Source organism: Myodes glareolus, chromosome 25 (genome assembly GCF_982192425.1).
Source record: "Myodes glareolus chromosome 25, mMyoGla1.1, whole genome shotgun sequence".
NCBI lineage: Eukaryota > Metazoa > Chordata > Mammalia > Rodentia > Cricetidae > Myodes > Myodes glareolus.
In genome coordinates, this window is record NC_142050.1 from 43,348,317 (window position 1) to 43,365,723 (window position 17,407).

At 36.5% G+C, this 17,407-nt stretch overlaps 1 protein-coding gene across 1 annotated transcript in view; it reads left to right on the forward strand.

Moving 5' to 3' along the window:
* Cntnap2 (contactin associated protein 2) overlaps positions 1-17,407 on the forward strand; it is a 2,060,022-nt gene that overhangs the window by 606,165 nt on the left and 1,436,450 nt on the right. Inside the window, exon 3 of the mRNA XM_085683653.2 lies at positions 10,997-11,190. Coding sequence (XP_085539779.1) covers positions 10,997-11,190 — 194 coding nt within the window. The remainder of the gene's footprint in view (positions 1-10,996; positions 11,191-17,407) is intronic.

Genomic DNA, 17,407 nt, shown 5'->3' on the forward strand with positions numbered 1-17,407 from the left:
GAGAATTTGTTGGATTTGCTGTTGCTGGAGAGGTTTTTAAGTAAAGGGAACACTCCTGATTGCTGGTGGGAGTGCAAGCTGGTACAGCCCTTTTGGATATCAGTATGGTAATTTCTCAGAAAATTAGGAAACAACCTTCCTCAAGACCCAGCATTATCACTTTTGGGTATATATCCAAAAGATGGTCAATCGTGCCACAAGGACATGTGCTCAGCTATGTTCATAGCAGCGTTGTTTGTCATAGCCAGAACCTGGAAACAACCTAAATGTCCATTGACCAAAGACTGGATAAGGAAAATGTGTTACATTTACACAATGGAGCACTACACAACATAAAAATAATAAATGACATTTTAAAATTTGCAAGCAAAAGAATGGAGCTAGAAAACATTGTACTGAGTGAGGTAACCCAGACCCAGAAAGACAGTTATCATATGTACTTACTCATAAGTGGTTTTAAACATAAATCAAAGAAAGCCAGTCTACAATTTACAATCCCAGAGAACCTAGACTACAACGAGGACCCTAAGAACAATGAGGTTCTATTCTACATGGCAAGTAGAAAAAGACAAGATCTCCAGAGTAAATTGGGAGCATGAGGACCACGAGAAAGAATTGAAGGGGAGAGGAGAGAAAGAGAGAGGAGCAGAGAGAGAAATATGTATAGCTCAATAAAATCAATTAAAAAAAGAAAAGCAAAAAAAAAAAAAAACGCTGTTATAACCCACTACCACTACCTCTTCTCTCCATTGTAGAGATAGCACCGTGCTTTTTGGCCTGTTCCCTTTTTCTTCCACTTATCCAAAACACAGTGGCAAGATTCTGAAGAAGTAATTTTGTGTTCCTATTCTGCAAATTTATCAGTCCTTTGTTTTCAGTATTTATGACTTGGGTCCATGATGCTGTGGTGTTTCCTCTTTTTGTCATTCTTGCTAAAGCTTTGATACATATTTAAAAGATCTAAGATTGTGTATATGAATAATGTCAGTCCTCTCGGATATAATCTCAATTTGTTTGCATTTAAGAAGCTAACGCAGCCACATCGTTTTCACAGCATTGCAGCTATCTGGGAGGTAACTCCTTGTCCTCAATTGTCAGTTTTATTGCTCCCAGGGTTATATAAAAACTTATTCTTGTTATAGATATCTAAAATAGAAGATAGTCTTTCTTTTTGCCATGCAATCATACCCACGGTCCTACATCTTCACGATCTTTTATCTTAAAAAATTTTTTCATGTTCATTTTTCATACAATTTCACATAGGCATAATTAAGTTGTCAATATTTTAGGAATACTTTATGGCATGCTATTTTCTCATGCTTTTTGTTGCATCAGTTGTATGGGCTCAGCTCTCTTCCCTGTCTACAGTGACAAGAATCTGCTCTTAATTGAGGTCTACTTACCCGCCTCCTCAGAGAACCTGCCTCCTCAGAGATCTTCACAGCCATGTGAATTCTGCTGTAAATAGAGTCTGAGTTCATTCACAAGCTCCTTTAGCACATCCTAAGATGTCTGTTCTATTTGTTGTTCATCAGTGAGGTAATTCTCAATTATATTCTTACACTTTCTGTTTTCCTGAAATATCACACTTTAATAACTTTTCTTCTGTCTTGCGTCCACTTACATTTGATGTAACATGCTAACATTAGGTAATCTTTCCAATATTCTGAAGAATCAGATCAACTTAGTTTTAATGTTGAAGGACAGTTTGCCTCTGCTTATTTAAATGTTGATATTCTGTGCATGTCAGTGTGGTTAGCAGTTTTTGTCAACTTGATACAATCTAAGATTGTCTGAACAGAGGGGTATTAAATTTAGAGAAAGCCTCCATCACCATGGCATGTTGGCAAGTGTGTACATTTTCTTGATTAATGATTGATGTAGCAGGGTCTAGCACACTGTGGGAAGGTAGTCCTGGGTTATATGAGCAAGCTGAGAAAGTCATGGGGAGCAAGCAAGCAAACAGTGCTACCTAAAGGCTTCTGCTTCAGTTCCTGCTTCCAGGTTCCTGTCTTAAGTTCCTCAGTGATGAATTGGGATCAGGGATGAATAAGTCAAGTTAACCTTTTCCTTCTCTAGGTTGCCTTAGGTCATAATATTTATCAGGCAGTAAAAAGCACATTAAGACACTGTCTAAGTGTGAATGTTACTTACAGGAGCTTTTCCCCTCAGGATATTTTCTTCTAATTTCTAAGAACCCCCTCACTTTTTTTTTTAAAAAGAAATCCTTTTATTGTCTACCTATAAAAATTTTACTGCTTCTTGACGTAAATGATAACTTTTGTTACATATAAAGAACAACAGTGTTTGTTTTTGTATTTGAGAAGTTAAAATGTGTTTTTCCCATGCTTCTTGATAACTGATACATGAAGATATTAATTTGACATTAGGACATTCATTTTTTTCCCCTATGGTTTGGATTCTGATTTTCACATTCTTTCTGTGAATACACATGCATGTGCACGCACGTGCGCATGCGCGCGCGCACACACACACACACACACACACACACACACACACGCTTTGAACCAATCTCTATCATCTTCCACCCCCTTTTATTCTCTCTTGTTCTCCCTCATGGAAAGAAAAAGCAAACTTACATTCTTACATTGCTGGCCCTCTCTGCCTTTGTCTGACAACACCATCAGGAAATTTGAAGTCCAGTCGCCTGCCAATGGGTTTTATTTCAGGAGACATGTCTGTTTCCACCTTCAAGAGCCAGTAGCCTTCTAGAAGCCACGTTGCCAAGTAAATAATCTTATTTTTTTCTCTTTTTAGCAAAACGTGTTAAATCTGGACTGCGCTTGGTCTCGGGCATCCTGACTATGAAGCACACGGTTAACTCACATTCACCGTTCACCGATGTTTTGTGAGAGCTGAGAAATATCCCACCTTAGTGTGCAGCGCTCAGGCCCTCATTCAGCAGGCCTCAGCACCAGCCCAACTCTTGCTTTGCATGTTCAGTACATTTCCCGTGCATGGAGATGCTTATCTTACTTTTGATCCTGGCTATGTCTTTCCAATTTTCTTTTTATCTATCTTATCAAAAAAATATTGTATTTTTAGAGCAAAACGGGGACCTGAAAGCCTGAACTCATAATGCTGTCTTGCCTGGAGACTGTTTTTCAATTTATTCTTTTCATCTGATACGTATTTCTTGACCAGTTATTAAAGGTTGTTCTCTCCTTAATTGAAAATTTCTTCACTGTTTTTTTTCTAAATTAGAAACTAGATTTATATAGACTCTGATGACGTCACAGGACACTAGTGTGAGTGCCCTGTGTGCTCCTGAGCCATTTTTCACTGGAAAAGGTTCTCCATGCCCTCTCTTGACCCTCCCATGCAGTTCCTCACTCCTCTCAGGGGTACTGATTTACAAATAGCTAAGCAAAGTATCTGCCACCTGAGTTCAGAGGGCTGACATCGTCTGTATTAGTTACTCCACCGTAAACTCTAGACAAGTGAGGGTCATCTGGGAAGAGAGGATGTCAGCTGAGAAAATGCATCCATCACATTGAACTGTGGGCAAGTCTGTTGGTCATTTTTTTTTATTAATGATTGATATAGGAGGACCCAACTCATTTTGCATGGTGCCAAAGCACACCATACAGTCCGAGTACTGATTTCATACATTTCTCCAGGGTCTCTATTGATATTGGAGGTCCTTCTGTATATGTGCTGCTCTAATTGTTTAGTGAATAAATCTGTTTCGGCCAATGGCTTAACAGAGTAAAACCAGGAGGCACTTTCAAACAGAGATATAGAAAGAGAGTAGGCAGAGTCAGATAGATGCCATGTAGCTGCCAAAGGGAAAGGATGCCAGTCACCCGATGAGGAAACAAGACTTGTACAAAATGAGGTAATGCCATGAAATTGTGGTGATACATAGATTAATACAAATGGGTTTATTCAAGACATAAAAACTAGCTAAAAATATGCTTGAACCATTGCCCAAACAGTGTTGCAATTAATATAGTTTTGTGTGATTGTTTGGGTCTAGGCTGTCAGGAAACAAATAAGCAGTCTCAGTTTACAATATCTGAATCTGTCTTTATTGCACACCTGTAATTGTTTTCTGACCAGGAGCACCTTTTTTAATGCTAAGTGAACATGACTAGGACCAACTCTACAACCGTGCCTTTTGCTCCACCCTGTCCAATATGGCGGAGTTATACTCCCTGCCTCTGTGAACCATGCTCACTGCCCCAGCTCCAGGGACACAGCAGGTCTATGTAACCATTAAGCAATTTGTAACATTATGCTCACAGACCCCCACTTATGTACTCTATAGCAGCACCTTCCAAAAGAGCCAGAGTCATTCAAAAGCTGTTCTTGATGTCAGCATTAACCAGGAAGTTTTTTCTTAAAGAAGCCATGCCTCTGCTTGTGGCCAGCAAACAGAGCCTATCTGGGAAGAAAATGCTACCAAGAAGCTACTACGCTTGACTCCCATTATTGTGGGTCGACAAGCCCTCTTTTTGATGCTTTCTTAGACATTTTTAGGTCGTATTGGATCTATGCACCCACATTAGACATCATTTTGTAAATGGAGACTGCTCATTTGTTTCCTGACCGTGCTGACACAAATAATAAACAGAAACTATATTAATTACAACACTGCTTGGCCAGTAGCTTAGGTAAGTTTCTAACTAGCTAAATTAACCCATTTTTATTATTCTGTACATTGCCAAGAGGCTGTGACTTACTCAGTAAGGTTCCAGTGTCTGTTTCCTTCAGCAGCAGCGTGGTATCTACTCTCTCCCTGTATCTCTTCTAGTCTGGATATATTTTGCCCTGCCATAGGCCAACTTTTTTATTAACCAAGAAGAGCAACACGTATACAGAATAACATTCCACATCGCTCTATCATAATTAATCCCTCAATCCCCATAGACTGAATACAAACTCAATGTGCTTTTAGTGTAAAAAGTGTCTGCATACACACAAACACACACACACGTGCCCACTCTGGGGAGACAGAGATGAGGCTGGCTGAACGCTAGAAGGAAGGGCACAAAACAAGAGTTCCAAATGCTTATTGAAGGAACATTGGAAGGTTATGACGTTAGCACATGGGTTTTGACATACTGCAGCAGTATACAAGTTACTTAGTAGTTAGGCAAAACTTTCTTAAATCTTAGATACTTATGACTATTCAGCATCAGCATCTCTGCCTCCTCTCCTTCCCACTTCTTCTTCATACACTCGTTAACCTTACTCCTTCAGTGTGCACTCAGATCACTTCTGACCTGTTACGGGGGGACAGAACAGACACTTCTTCCCAATATGCTTTTTTGGGACTTTTGTGATCTAAAATGAATCATTCCTAATCTGTGAATCGATAGAGGTTACAAGTTTCACAAGCCAAATAAACCAAGTAATCAACTTCCTCAAATTACATGCTTGATAGATCAAAGAGAAACGGCAAGCTTGATATTGATCTTTCCACCATGTTCCTTGGGAAACTGACTTTTGCTTGCCTTGAGTTAATCACCTGTTCTCTCCACACTTGCATCTGCTAAAAATAAAAATAAGTAAGTTTTACTTACCTTTTCCTTTCTTGAGATATTTGTTTCCTTTAAAGTTGACAGTAAATTCCTTCTTGTTAAAAGTAATGAGATAAATTGGACTGAGTAGCTGTGTGTTAATTGCCTACTTACCGAAAAGCAATGTGGCAAAAATGGCTAAATAAAGAAAATTTATTTTGGAGTATTCATTAGTGAGTCACAGGAAAAATGTTTTCACTAATCAATGGAACATATTGCTTCCTCTATGCTCTTTATATTAATTGCTTGTTGATTTCATTGGCAAAATCATTATATTGCTTTGTGAAATATATAGATAGACCTTTCCTAATGCAATTAGCAATGCATTTCTTCAAGGGTTGAAACTCTTCAGCTAATAAGAAAATATAACTGGATATGTTGGCACATGTTTATAAACCTAGACTTGGGAAGTAGTCGCAGGAAGGTTGTGAGTTCAAGTTACATAACCAGTTTGAGACTACATGGGCTACATAAAACCTTCCCTCAAAATCCTGCCTGTAAAAGAAAATGTACTCATTTTTTGACCGAGCACATTATCATTCTAAAAATATATCTGTGACTCCCAAATTTATTTCACAGAATTCTAGGAACAGGTAGATGATTTTTAGCCATAAGAAATATAGGAACTAAACTTGGATATAAAGTCAACACGTAGATAATAAGCAAGTATAAACCCAGGGCAAGTAACACACTGATGATGCACGGACTAACAGAGACACGTCAAATAAAGCTTTGGCAGACTAGAATTCTCAGCTTGCAAATTTTAGCCTGAGCAGTGGCATGAATGAGTTTATTAGATAAGAAATACGTTGGAGATGAATACCTGAGGCAGATGAAAAAATTATGAAGAAAACAGAGATGCCAAGTCATGGCCCAATCTCAATGAAGGCGATCACTAATCCTTCAGAGAGCTCTGAGACACAGAGCTTTAGTAAGTCACAGCAGGTACCAGCCCTTGATGGCCCCAGGAAGCAGTCACACCATTTGAGCAGAAAAGGAAGGGGCATTAACTTGGGAAACTTTCTCTTTAGATTATTTTCAAGAAGTTCCTGAAGAGCAATTACCCCCAAATTCTGTGTTCTCCGGGGTTTCTCAAAACTAAGAAAGTGAGCTCCCCTGGAGTAAGGGAAGGCCTGGAGGGCTCTTCAGAGCATTCACTCTGTGGAACACCTTGTGAAGGGAGCATTCTGATACTTAGGTAAAGATTTGCCTGGCTAAGTTGAGGGAGGACTTGTGGATGTGTTGATAATATGTTCTGGTTGTGTCTCCTCCATGTGATGGCAGGAGGCTAAGCTCTGGAAAGAGTAGAGATAATTTAAAGGTAAATGGATGAGATAGTTTGGGTATATTTTGCGAAGATTACTCTGTTAAATGCTGTCTGAAGGTAGGAGACTAAGAACTGACAAGCAATTGTGACATATCACACAGACACACACGCATGCATGCACACACATACATTCTATACCTAGTAATAAGCAGATAACATACCATATATATATATATATATATGTCTTTTCTAAATATCTTGATGTATTAGATACAGGGAATTTTAAAATTTTTAATGAAAAGAAAATAATTCTATATTTTTTAAAAATTAAGTGACCTCATTTCCCTTTTCCAACCCTTCCTATTCACCACTCCCTATTCCATCTTTCTCTAATTCCCTGTTTACTTTAACTGTTATTCCAAACAGTACCACCCAGTAAGTCAGTAAATGTTATTTATATACATGTTTTCAGGACTGACCACTTAGTATTGAACAATCTCTCCTTTTCTCAGCATTCCTTAGTTTCCTGTTGTTTTATGTTTGGGGTTGGGGCCACATGAGGTTTGCCCCTTGCACACTAGCATGTCTATTAGTGTCACCCTGGTCATTAATGGCATTTGTTAATTAATTCGTCTTTTGAAACCTTTCAAATGTAAGTATTGTATTACAGCACTGTCAAGTGTTGATAGCGCTTTTTGTCATCCCCCTACCACCACCACACACACCTGGTCCCAAAGCCGTTCAATCCCAAAGAAACATAGGGAGGCCTACATTAATTATAAACTGATTGGCCTATTAGCTCAGGTTTCTTAGTAACTAATTCATACATCTTGCTATAACCCATAATTCTTGTCTGTGTTAGTGATGTGGCTTGGTACCTTTTATCAGTGAGGCATTTTCATCAACATTCACAGTCTAAACACATTTTCGTTAGAACATAGCCACACTACCTTTACAGAATGTGCTAGATTGCTGTATTCTAATAGAATTAAACTAATTGTAGGAGCAATGGCATAACCTGCACAGCCTGAAATATTCAGTATCCAGTCTGTAATGGGAAAGGCACCTGGCTCAAGAATTAGTCTCCATCAATTACTGTTCAATGCGTAAAGTAGAAGACTCAGGGTTCTCTATGTTTAGTCTTTCATCTTGATGCTATCATAGCCCCACAGTATGCTACTTTATATACTTTATTTAGCATGTATTGGCACACTGAACCATCCCTAGCCTATTTCTTTATGTATGTAGATATTCTAATAACAAACAATCCAAAACTGTCTATTTTATCTTTTTAGCAATATAAACAGACATGTGATCAGTTGTTACAGCTTTTAAAATAAGTATTATTGGGTTACTTTATTTTAAAGGTTGTTTTTGGCGAGTATAGAAAGTTCTCATGAAGACTTTTCAGTTTCTTTCCCTCTTGCTGTTAGTATTCAGTTCCATTGCTTTTTTTGGCCTGTATTGTTTCTAATGAAAAGTTTCTGCCCTTTAAGGATATTGCAGATTTTATCTTTAACATTTTTTTCTAGCAGTGATGAAAGAGTACACTTATATGTTTTTATTTGTGCTTATTCTGCGTGGATTTAATAAACTCTCAGTTATTTGTACTTAATAACTTTCAAACATTTTTTCCAACACATATACATTGTCCCAACTAGATAGTTGGTAGTCATCCCATAAGCTTCTTCCTATTTTCCACTTCTAAGCATAAATTTGGCAGGTGGGTATCAGCATGTGTTCAATAATATTTTTCTCTGATTTTTGTTAGTTATAATCATAACAACTGCCTGAAACAACTAGCCAATTAGAGAATTTCTTATTGGAATACAGTTTTCAGGATCTCAGTTCATGATTAACTAGCCTTGTTATTTGAGGTCTACAGTGGCTCATCATGGTTTCATCATGTCATGAAACAAAGGTATTCATGTTATGTTAACTGAGAAATGAAGAGGAGAGAGGAAAGTGTCCCAATATCATCCTCAAGGGTACACTACCAATGACCAATGTATCTCCCAATTACTCCAATGTCTTAAGGTATCAATCAGAACCACTAGTGGCACATAATTGGGCAAAGGTTTCAAACACAGGGATCTTTGGAGAATGTTTAGTATCCAAAGTATAGTTGGATCCAATCTTCAATGAAGATAGAGAAGTAGTCTTCTAATTTTATACATATATATGTGTGTGTATAAATATACATATATATGTATGAGTTCTAAAGTTTCTATTATATTCTCTTTTAATATTTTTTATCCTATAATTATTTTCTACTTCCTTTTAAAATTTTTATGTGTATTCTTTAAAAAACATTACTATTTTTTAATAATTAACAAGTTTTCATCTGATAATTATTATTATATCTGTCATTCTGAGATCCATTTCTGCATAGTGACTTTTCTCTGGCTGCGACTCCTATTTTCCTGCTTCTCCAAAGACCTAGTGGTTTGAATTTATAGTGGACATTATAAATGTCATTGTTGTTGGATTTTTTTAATTTTAATGGCCTAGCATGACTTAAAGTTGTTTTCTGATTCATCAAGGAGTTTATTTATGTATTTAGCTGACTTTCAGTAACGTCTGTTCAACTATAATGACTAGCCCTTATTCCATCACCATCATCATCATCATCATCATCATCATCATCATCATCATCAATGAACTATGGCATCCCTACTTCTAATGGATGACCTTCTTGTGATTGCTACTGCTTGATTAGTTTTGCTCAGCAAGAACTTCCATTCTGATCTGGTGTGTAATCAAATTCTTCCACCCTGTGCAACACCTGGGTGTTCATCTCAGAACTTCATTTAACCAATCCTCTGGAATGTTGGCCTGAAAATATACATTTGATCTACCATACAGGCTTCATAAATACTTATGGTGATTTTTCAATGATCTTTCTCTACAAAGCCACTTCCTTTCTGAGCCTCTGCCCAGTGGTTTCCAGTTTCCTCAGTAGCTGTAAACTTGTTCTGCCTCTGCCCCAGAGACACTCTTAAACTCTTATTGGATCTTCTTCTCATGTCATCGTCTGGGAAGGAAATCATGTACAAATCTGGAAAATAACATGGCTCGCCACACTTATTCATCCTCTTATGTGTGCCAGATTTCAGTCCTCAGACTAGTCTTTGCACATTTGTTCAGTTTTCTTAGTTGCTTCAAAAGCTGCTTTACTATCATTCAAAGCAATATATATTCCAAGTAAACAAACACTGTTAAAAACATACCACATCACTGGCTATCCTCAGAGAATAGATTATATTCTCTGTCTTTAAATCTTTTATTTGGAAAATAATAAATATATTTTGATATGCTTTGTCTTGGATAATTTGCCAAAATCCATCAATTATTCTCTTCAGCATCTCTAAACGCCAAACCTTCTCTGCCACACTTTCTGTTATTTACTTGTAGGCAGTCACAGATAGGACCAGAATTTGAATCTTTAAATCTCTGTTAACTCTATTTGACTTCAAAAAATTCTCCATTCTTTCTATTTGCTGGTCAAGTATCACATTTTAGTAAAGACAGTTAATTTTTTCCAGTGTCTCAAATAATTTATATGACATGTGGCTATCAAGTAACATTGCCTTTATTACCAAGTAACAGTATCCGTTTCTAATATTAGTACTTCATTTCCAACATACCTCACCTCTCATGAGTCCAAAGCTTTAATATGCAGTTGTAATTTATTTTAAGAAATGGGGCATCTACAGGCTTTGATTCTGAACTTCTTAAAACAAACCATATTTGAAAGTGGTTATAATTGAGTTTTGTTTTGTTTATATTTTACTAAATGATAAAGCCTCACATGAGGAAAAGGAAAAACATAACTGCATGTTTTTTTCTTATGGTTGTAACAGAAGAGTTCATGGCAAATTGATCAACCCTCAGTCAATTAGACTTTGACATATACTAATAAGATCTAATTGAGGAATTATGAAGACATTTGCTCAGGAGAAAATGAGCACATAATTACACCATAAAGAGGTTAAAGAACCAATGTTACCCAGCTGGAGGAATATTAGTTGAAGTCCCAATGGCATCTATAAAGGATACTTCATAATATATCTGTGAAATATAGCACTAAAAAGGCCAATTAAGATATGTAGAATAATCCATTTTTAATTGTAAGAGTTCAATTTTAAACTTCCATTTTCCCCTTTGCCTCTGTCGATTTCAGGTGCTGGGGGATGGTCTCCATCAGACAGTGACCACTATCAATGGCTTCAGGTTGATTTTGGCAACCGGAAACAGATCAGTGCCATTGCAACCCAAGGAAGGTATAGCAGTTCTGACTGGGTGACACAGTATCGGATGCTCTACAGTGACACTGGGAGAAACTGGAAACCCTATCATCAAGATGGGAATATCTGGGTGAGTCACTATCAAAAATGCATGGATGCAGAACTGAATAGAAAATATGTGAAAATGGGAGAGGATTCACATGGGTTGTTCATAGTCGCAAATATTTGTCTATGAAAACCATTGGAAGTCTACTAATTAACCAATTAATTAACTAATGCAGTTTTGGTCATTAAGGACCATTTTATTAAGCTGCAAATGCAAATCCAAATCATAGATCAGTCAGTCTCTGTCTTGATAAAGCATTTATATCACCTGAAGAACTGTTAATATATAAATACACCAGTCACACCTGGACCAACCAGGATCAGGTCTATAAAAATCCAATTAAAAAATGGTATTTCAAACCATCATTACAGATCTATACAAACTTTCTCTTATTCCATTGTAAACAAATTATAAAATTTTATCCATGTACTCTGAAAATATTTCAGCTGATTGCAAAATTATGTTTTCAACCAAATAGACATCATATTTGAATAAATTATAGATGAACTATTTTAGTTTATCAAACTATATTTTTTTACATCTACAATAAAAATCAAGAAAAACAACAAGTATGAAACAGAAAGAAGGGAATGGTAGAGAATCGGCTCATGGTATTAGCCTGATAAGTGGATACTTTCAACTTTTCAGGGCTCACTTACTGGAAATAGATATTTTTTTAAAAGTCCAAAATGTTCATGTGAGTTTCTAAAGTTGAGAGTTCATTGGATTTCATATTCATTACCACATGAGTGGCCAAAACTGGCAACCATACTGTGAACTAGGCACGTGATCTCTAGATAATGGTAAATATGTCTCCCCAAGAAGGATTGTAGAAACAACTCATCTCAGGCCAAGCTATCTATCAATAGTACCTATGTATTGTAACTTACGGAAAACACATTAAAAGGAAAATAACCCTTTAATGAGAAGTTTTCATTACCTGCTGAAGATAACCCAAAGCCTCAGGCATAAGTTATAGAAATGTGATGTTCAACCACAAACATTAAAAAAATGGCGGTACTAATCTACTTATGTATGCATTAAAACAAAAGTATAGTGGCTAGTTATATGTAGTGATTTTAGAGTCTTGATTTGCTTTGATGGTGGATAGCAGTCAGGCTTAGTCACAAGAGGACTGGAGGCAGATATGTTAGAAAGGTAAGATTGCTCAGGATAACTTGAATTCCTCTGGTGATACAGGTGAATAATAGAAATGGTTGCTCCAGGGAAAACATTCTGAAAACAGCTTATGTGGAGAAGACAGGCTGTGTGCAAAGAGTTCTCAAAAGAGATCATGAGGACAAGACAGGCTCTGTGTGTAGGGTTCTCGAAACAATTCATGAGGACAAGATAGGCTGTGTGTGCAAAACTCATGTGGAGAAGGTAGGCTGTGTGTGCAAAGAGCATCTAGCCCTCTTAATGCTGACAAAGTGAGGGCTTCTGTGGTCTTCTCCCATTCCAACATTAGTTGTATTTCTTCCTTTCATGCCTCTCATTGAAATTAGCATAGTGATGAGTGATGAGTAATAAGTAATGATTTCTAGAAGATTCTGTGTGAGCTAATTACAAAACTTTAAAATTACAAACAAGTTTAAGGAGTGATGTAAATATTATGAAATACATTTAAGGCTAGTAAGCAGTCTACATAATGAATCTAATAACCTACGGCAGAAATATTTGAATCCCTGCTAATATCAAGGATGATGACTGATATAAATTGTATTTGCCTCTAGCCATCCTCGACTACTTTGCTGTTATACCTTAAGAATTAATAGATAGAATGTTAACTCTTACAGTAACAACAAACTATACCTAAGCTTAAGTTTAGTAGTGATGATAATTAAATATTAGATTTTATTGTAATTAATCTATTTCTACTTAATATCTTGTAAGTTGGATAAGTTTAGAAAAAGTTAACAAGTCTTTGGTTGACAGAATATTACAAGATGAAACTTTCAGGTAGTCAAAAGATTTTAAAGTTGACATGATATTGAGCTAACATTTCTTACTCATTCCTATGATTGACAACCTGAGGAGCATGGAAGGCAAGGTCAAGTCTATCTATTGAATAGTAATTTTAACAAATATAAGTGGCTTTTACCTCTATAACTGTTAAGGAAATGGGTGACATACCTAATACATTATTTTTCAAAGTCCAAGTAAATATTTTGAGTGATTTTACTATTGTTGGCATTGTATACAAAGAACCAAAAGAAGGGAGTAAGTATTAATAAAAAAAAAGTCTTATCACTTCCTAGACTTAATGCTATTGGCATGAACTCAAATCAAGGATATTACACGCACTGGGTCCCATTACACCAGTCCTATCAACATCATTGTGCTGAGTCCACCTGGCTCAATAGAGAGCCCCATTGTCACACGGGAGTTTGCAAATAATGGTGGTTCTCAAAGCAATAATAATAGGCGTGCTTGCAAGAGAGAATCATTGGGAGGGGATGGGGAGAGCAAGAGAAGTAGTGAGGTAGGGGTAGTGGTGAGAGTGGTCACTAAGCAAAGTGCAAGGCTGTTTTAAAAATGAAAATAAAAGGATAGTAGCTATCGACAAATATTTACCAAGTAAACAAAGGGAAAAGCAAATTACATAAGCAAAAAATGTCAGCATTTCACACATTTTGAAAGTCATGGAACTTTGGCTGGAATTGTCCCTTTAAGAGATTCTTAAAACGGCCTATCTGAATATTTGAGATGCAAAAATGTGAGCTGGTAAATGTGCCCAACTAGCCAAATCTTCCAGTCCTCTCTGATTATATTTAACACAATAGACTCCTGTATCCTTACTGACAAGGACATTTACTTCTATGTAGTATTCCCTTTAGCATGTAAATGACAATGGTCAGCTGGGCAGTGGTGGCACAGGCCTTTAATCCCAGCACTCTGGAGGAAGAGTCAGGCTCATCTCTGTGAGTTCAAGGCCAGTCTGCTTTACACAGCTAGTTCCATGGCAGGCACCAAAGCAACAGAGAAATCTTGTCTCAAAAAATCAGTAACTAAATGAAGGAAGGAAGAAAGAAAAGGATCCCCCTCATTGATTTTACATAGTCCTAGAAATCAAATATGTACACTTCTATGGAGGTTTTTTTTTTTCAGGGTCTCTTATATGGAGGAAAAAAAAAGAAATAATGTGTGTGATAGTTTCTTACTAAAAGTTCATTAAGCATGATACTAAATAAGAATTCCACCATTCAAGATTGCTCAGGAAATTTAATTATTCAGGGTTCAAAGCAGATATCTAAAACCAAAATAACAAAATATTTATTAATGTTTAGTAGATTTATATTATACATGTATTTTATTTGTTTGTTTTATTTTGCTTATTATGTATTATCTTATATTTTATAAGTTATATTTCCAAATTTACATGTATAATGTAAACATAGTATTCTTTCTTTGTAGGAGAAAATGAGTATATATTCGTAATTATTTTTTAAAGAGTTTTGATCCATTTTGAAAGAGTCAGCAGGTGTCAGACAAAATTAATTACCACTATATGTCTTGGGAATTTCTACTGTGGAGAAATGTCTCATCATACTGAAATTACATTGTTAGATTCTCAGCAAGCACAGGGAAATATACATTCTACCATTATCTAACACATCAAAAAGAGTATTAATTATTAAGACTTAAAAATTTGAAACTTTGTCACCTTGTTTTACATAATTTTAGTACAGGAAGCCCAATGTGTACTCATAAACTTTCATTCTTTCATCCAAATTTGAAGCATCTCAAACATCTGGAATGCAGACAGATTCCAACAGGAAAAAAATTGCTTCTTGCACTGTCAAATCAATAACGGCATCCCCTAATCAATACTAGCACTTAGTTTATTGTAACTAGCACTTAATTAACGTTTTCAAAGTACTTTTGTTTCGTTTATTTGTTTGTTTTTGTGACAGCTCTAGCTTTTCTGGGATTCGCTTTGTAGATCAGGCTGGCCTTGAACTCACAGAGATGTGCATCATCACCACCGGGCTCACGCCCCCTTGCTTTAATGAGGCTGGAACATGTTGACTAGCAAGTGACAGTTGAGCTTTGGTGTCCAAAGTCTGAATGAAGCATCTTGACTCATTCATTTATTTTATATTCCAGAAACTCTCAATGCTCCTCCAGGGCTGAAATTCCTAATCTTAAACTTAGAGAGAAAAACAGGATCTTAAGTTGCAAATATGTAAGTAGGCAAACTTGGCAAGACATAATAATTTAGAAGCACAAGTATGACCCACCCTAGAAGCAATTTACACATCACATCCACAGTGATGAACACCCCAAATGCTTCAATCCCCTCTGTCCTTTGCACATTCAATTTATCTCTGTTTACTCTCATGCATGACTTCAAATACTCAACAATATTGCCAATAAAGGAAACATGACTTCGTACAGAAGGTAGAACATAAGCAAATCTCTGAAATGCTTTCCAAATGAACACAGGGAAGAGAGTGCCTCAATACATCAGTGCCTGGCACACTGCAGGCCTGGCCGGGGACTTGGGCTGTGAGGCCTCGCTTTGAGCCAAAAGTCAGGTTAGTGCTTGTAACACATTATTTGTTACCATAATGATGGCCTTGCGTGCAATGAGCCATGTAAGGGGACAGCGTTTAAAAATGAGTGGGTGCTTCTGTCCTATCTTCTCAACCGTTTTTCATAGTGGTTGCACTAATTTTCCAAGTCATTTAAAAATCTGTCCTTATTAGGGATCCACAACACGGATGCAGTTCCACACTGCAGTACTGTGCTTAGAATAGTCTTGCTGCATAAGACGCTAAGGGAGAAAACCTCCCTCCAGGCTTGCCCATATGTGCTCATCAGATGACAGCATCAACTGCCCTGATGGCCAATGCAGTTGTCTTCATGGGTGTCTGAGGTTGTTCTTGCTGACTTTCCCAGACAAATGTGTTGCAACAATACGGTATCTGAAGGAAAGGCCAAAGAAACGTATTTGAAAGAATAGAATCATTTTTGAGCATCTTATTAAATATTTTCCAAATTAATATTTGACATAAGTCAGTCAAAATCTTTAGTACTTATGTAGGATAAAATGGACTCCAATATTAATTTGAAGCAAGCTCCTTTGTTCTGTTAAATAGATTTTTCTATTTATACCTCTTTTTGACTAGCTGATATTTTTAAACTTCCACGAATTTCGATAAGCCTAATGGGTATTTGGATCCTTTGATGCACACTTTTACTACCTCTATAGTAGATTTGATCACTCTTCTTTATTTTATTTGTATTGTGAGCATCTCATACTCAGGGGTCATGGTTACTTTGTCAGTTTGAAACCATCCAATATCTCCTCTTTACAGGACTTGGACTTTTCAAGCAAATATTACTATGTATCGAATTTTTCATCAAAAATACAAAATATAGAAGCAATGTAATTATGAATTTGAATGTTTTGGTATACATTCAGGATTTTGGTATACAAGTAAGGAAAGGTGGCGTAATCATCCACTGTTTTTCATTGACAGTCAAATAAGTAATTATTCTTTATAATTCAGTGAGATACCCACCTATGAGGTAAATAGGACATATGGAATTATCATTAAAATTTTTAGAGTGTAATTGACTACTTGAGAAGTTATGGTATAAAGGTGCCCGGGGCTGGAGAGATAGCTTAGCAGGTAAGGCTACATTCTGCTCTTGCAGAGGACCTGTGTTCATTTTCAAAGACCTGTTGCAGGATGCTCACATTCTTCTTTAACTCCAGCTACAGGAGATCTGACTTCTATGGGAACCTGTATTTGCATGTACACCCCCCCCACATACACATAACTAACAATAAAGAAATAAATATTTTAAATGATTTTTATCAAGAATATGAACATTCTTAAATACTTAATTTAATATTGGAATCATACAACAAGGACTCAACTTTTGTCCATATATTGGATTTGGAATTCAAATAAATAGAAATGTTTAAAACGTGATGAAGATAGATACCTACCAAGATTTCTAATGAAATGATAATTGAGACACATGTGTGCACTCTGCTTAGGTGGTAACTTTCTAGAAGTTAGAGGACTAATATTGTAGGATGTGTTAGAAAACTTAGAACACAGTAAGCATTGCTCCTTGTGGGCAGAGGACTTGCAAGAAACAGGCCCAGGGGCTCTGCATAGATCACCCTGGCTGCCTAGGTAATTTTGTTCATATAGGTCCACATATTTGCAGTCTGATAGATTTTAGATTTTTCGTCTCTGCATAAATTTTCTCAGCTGTAAAA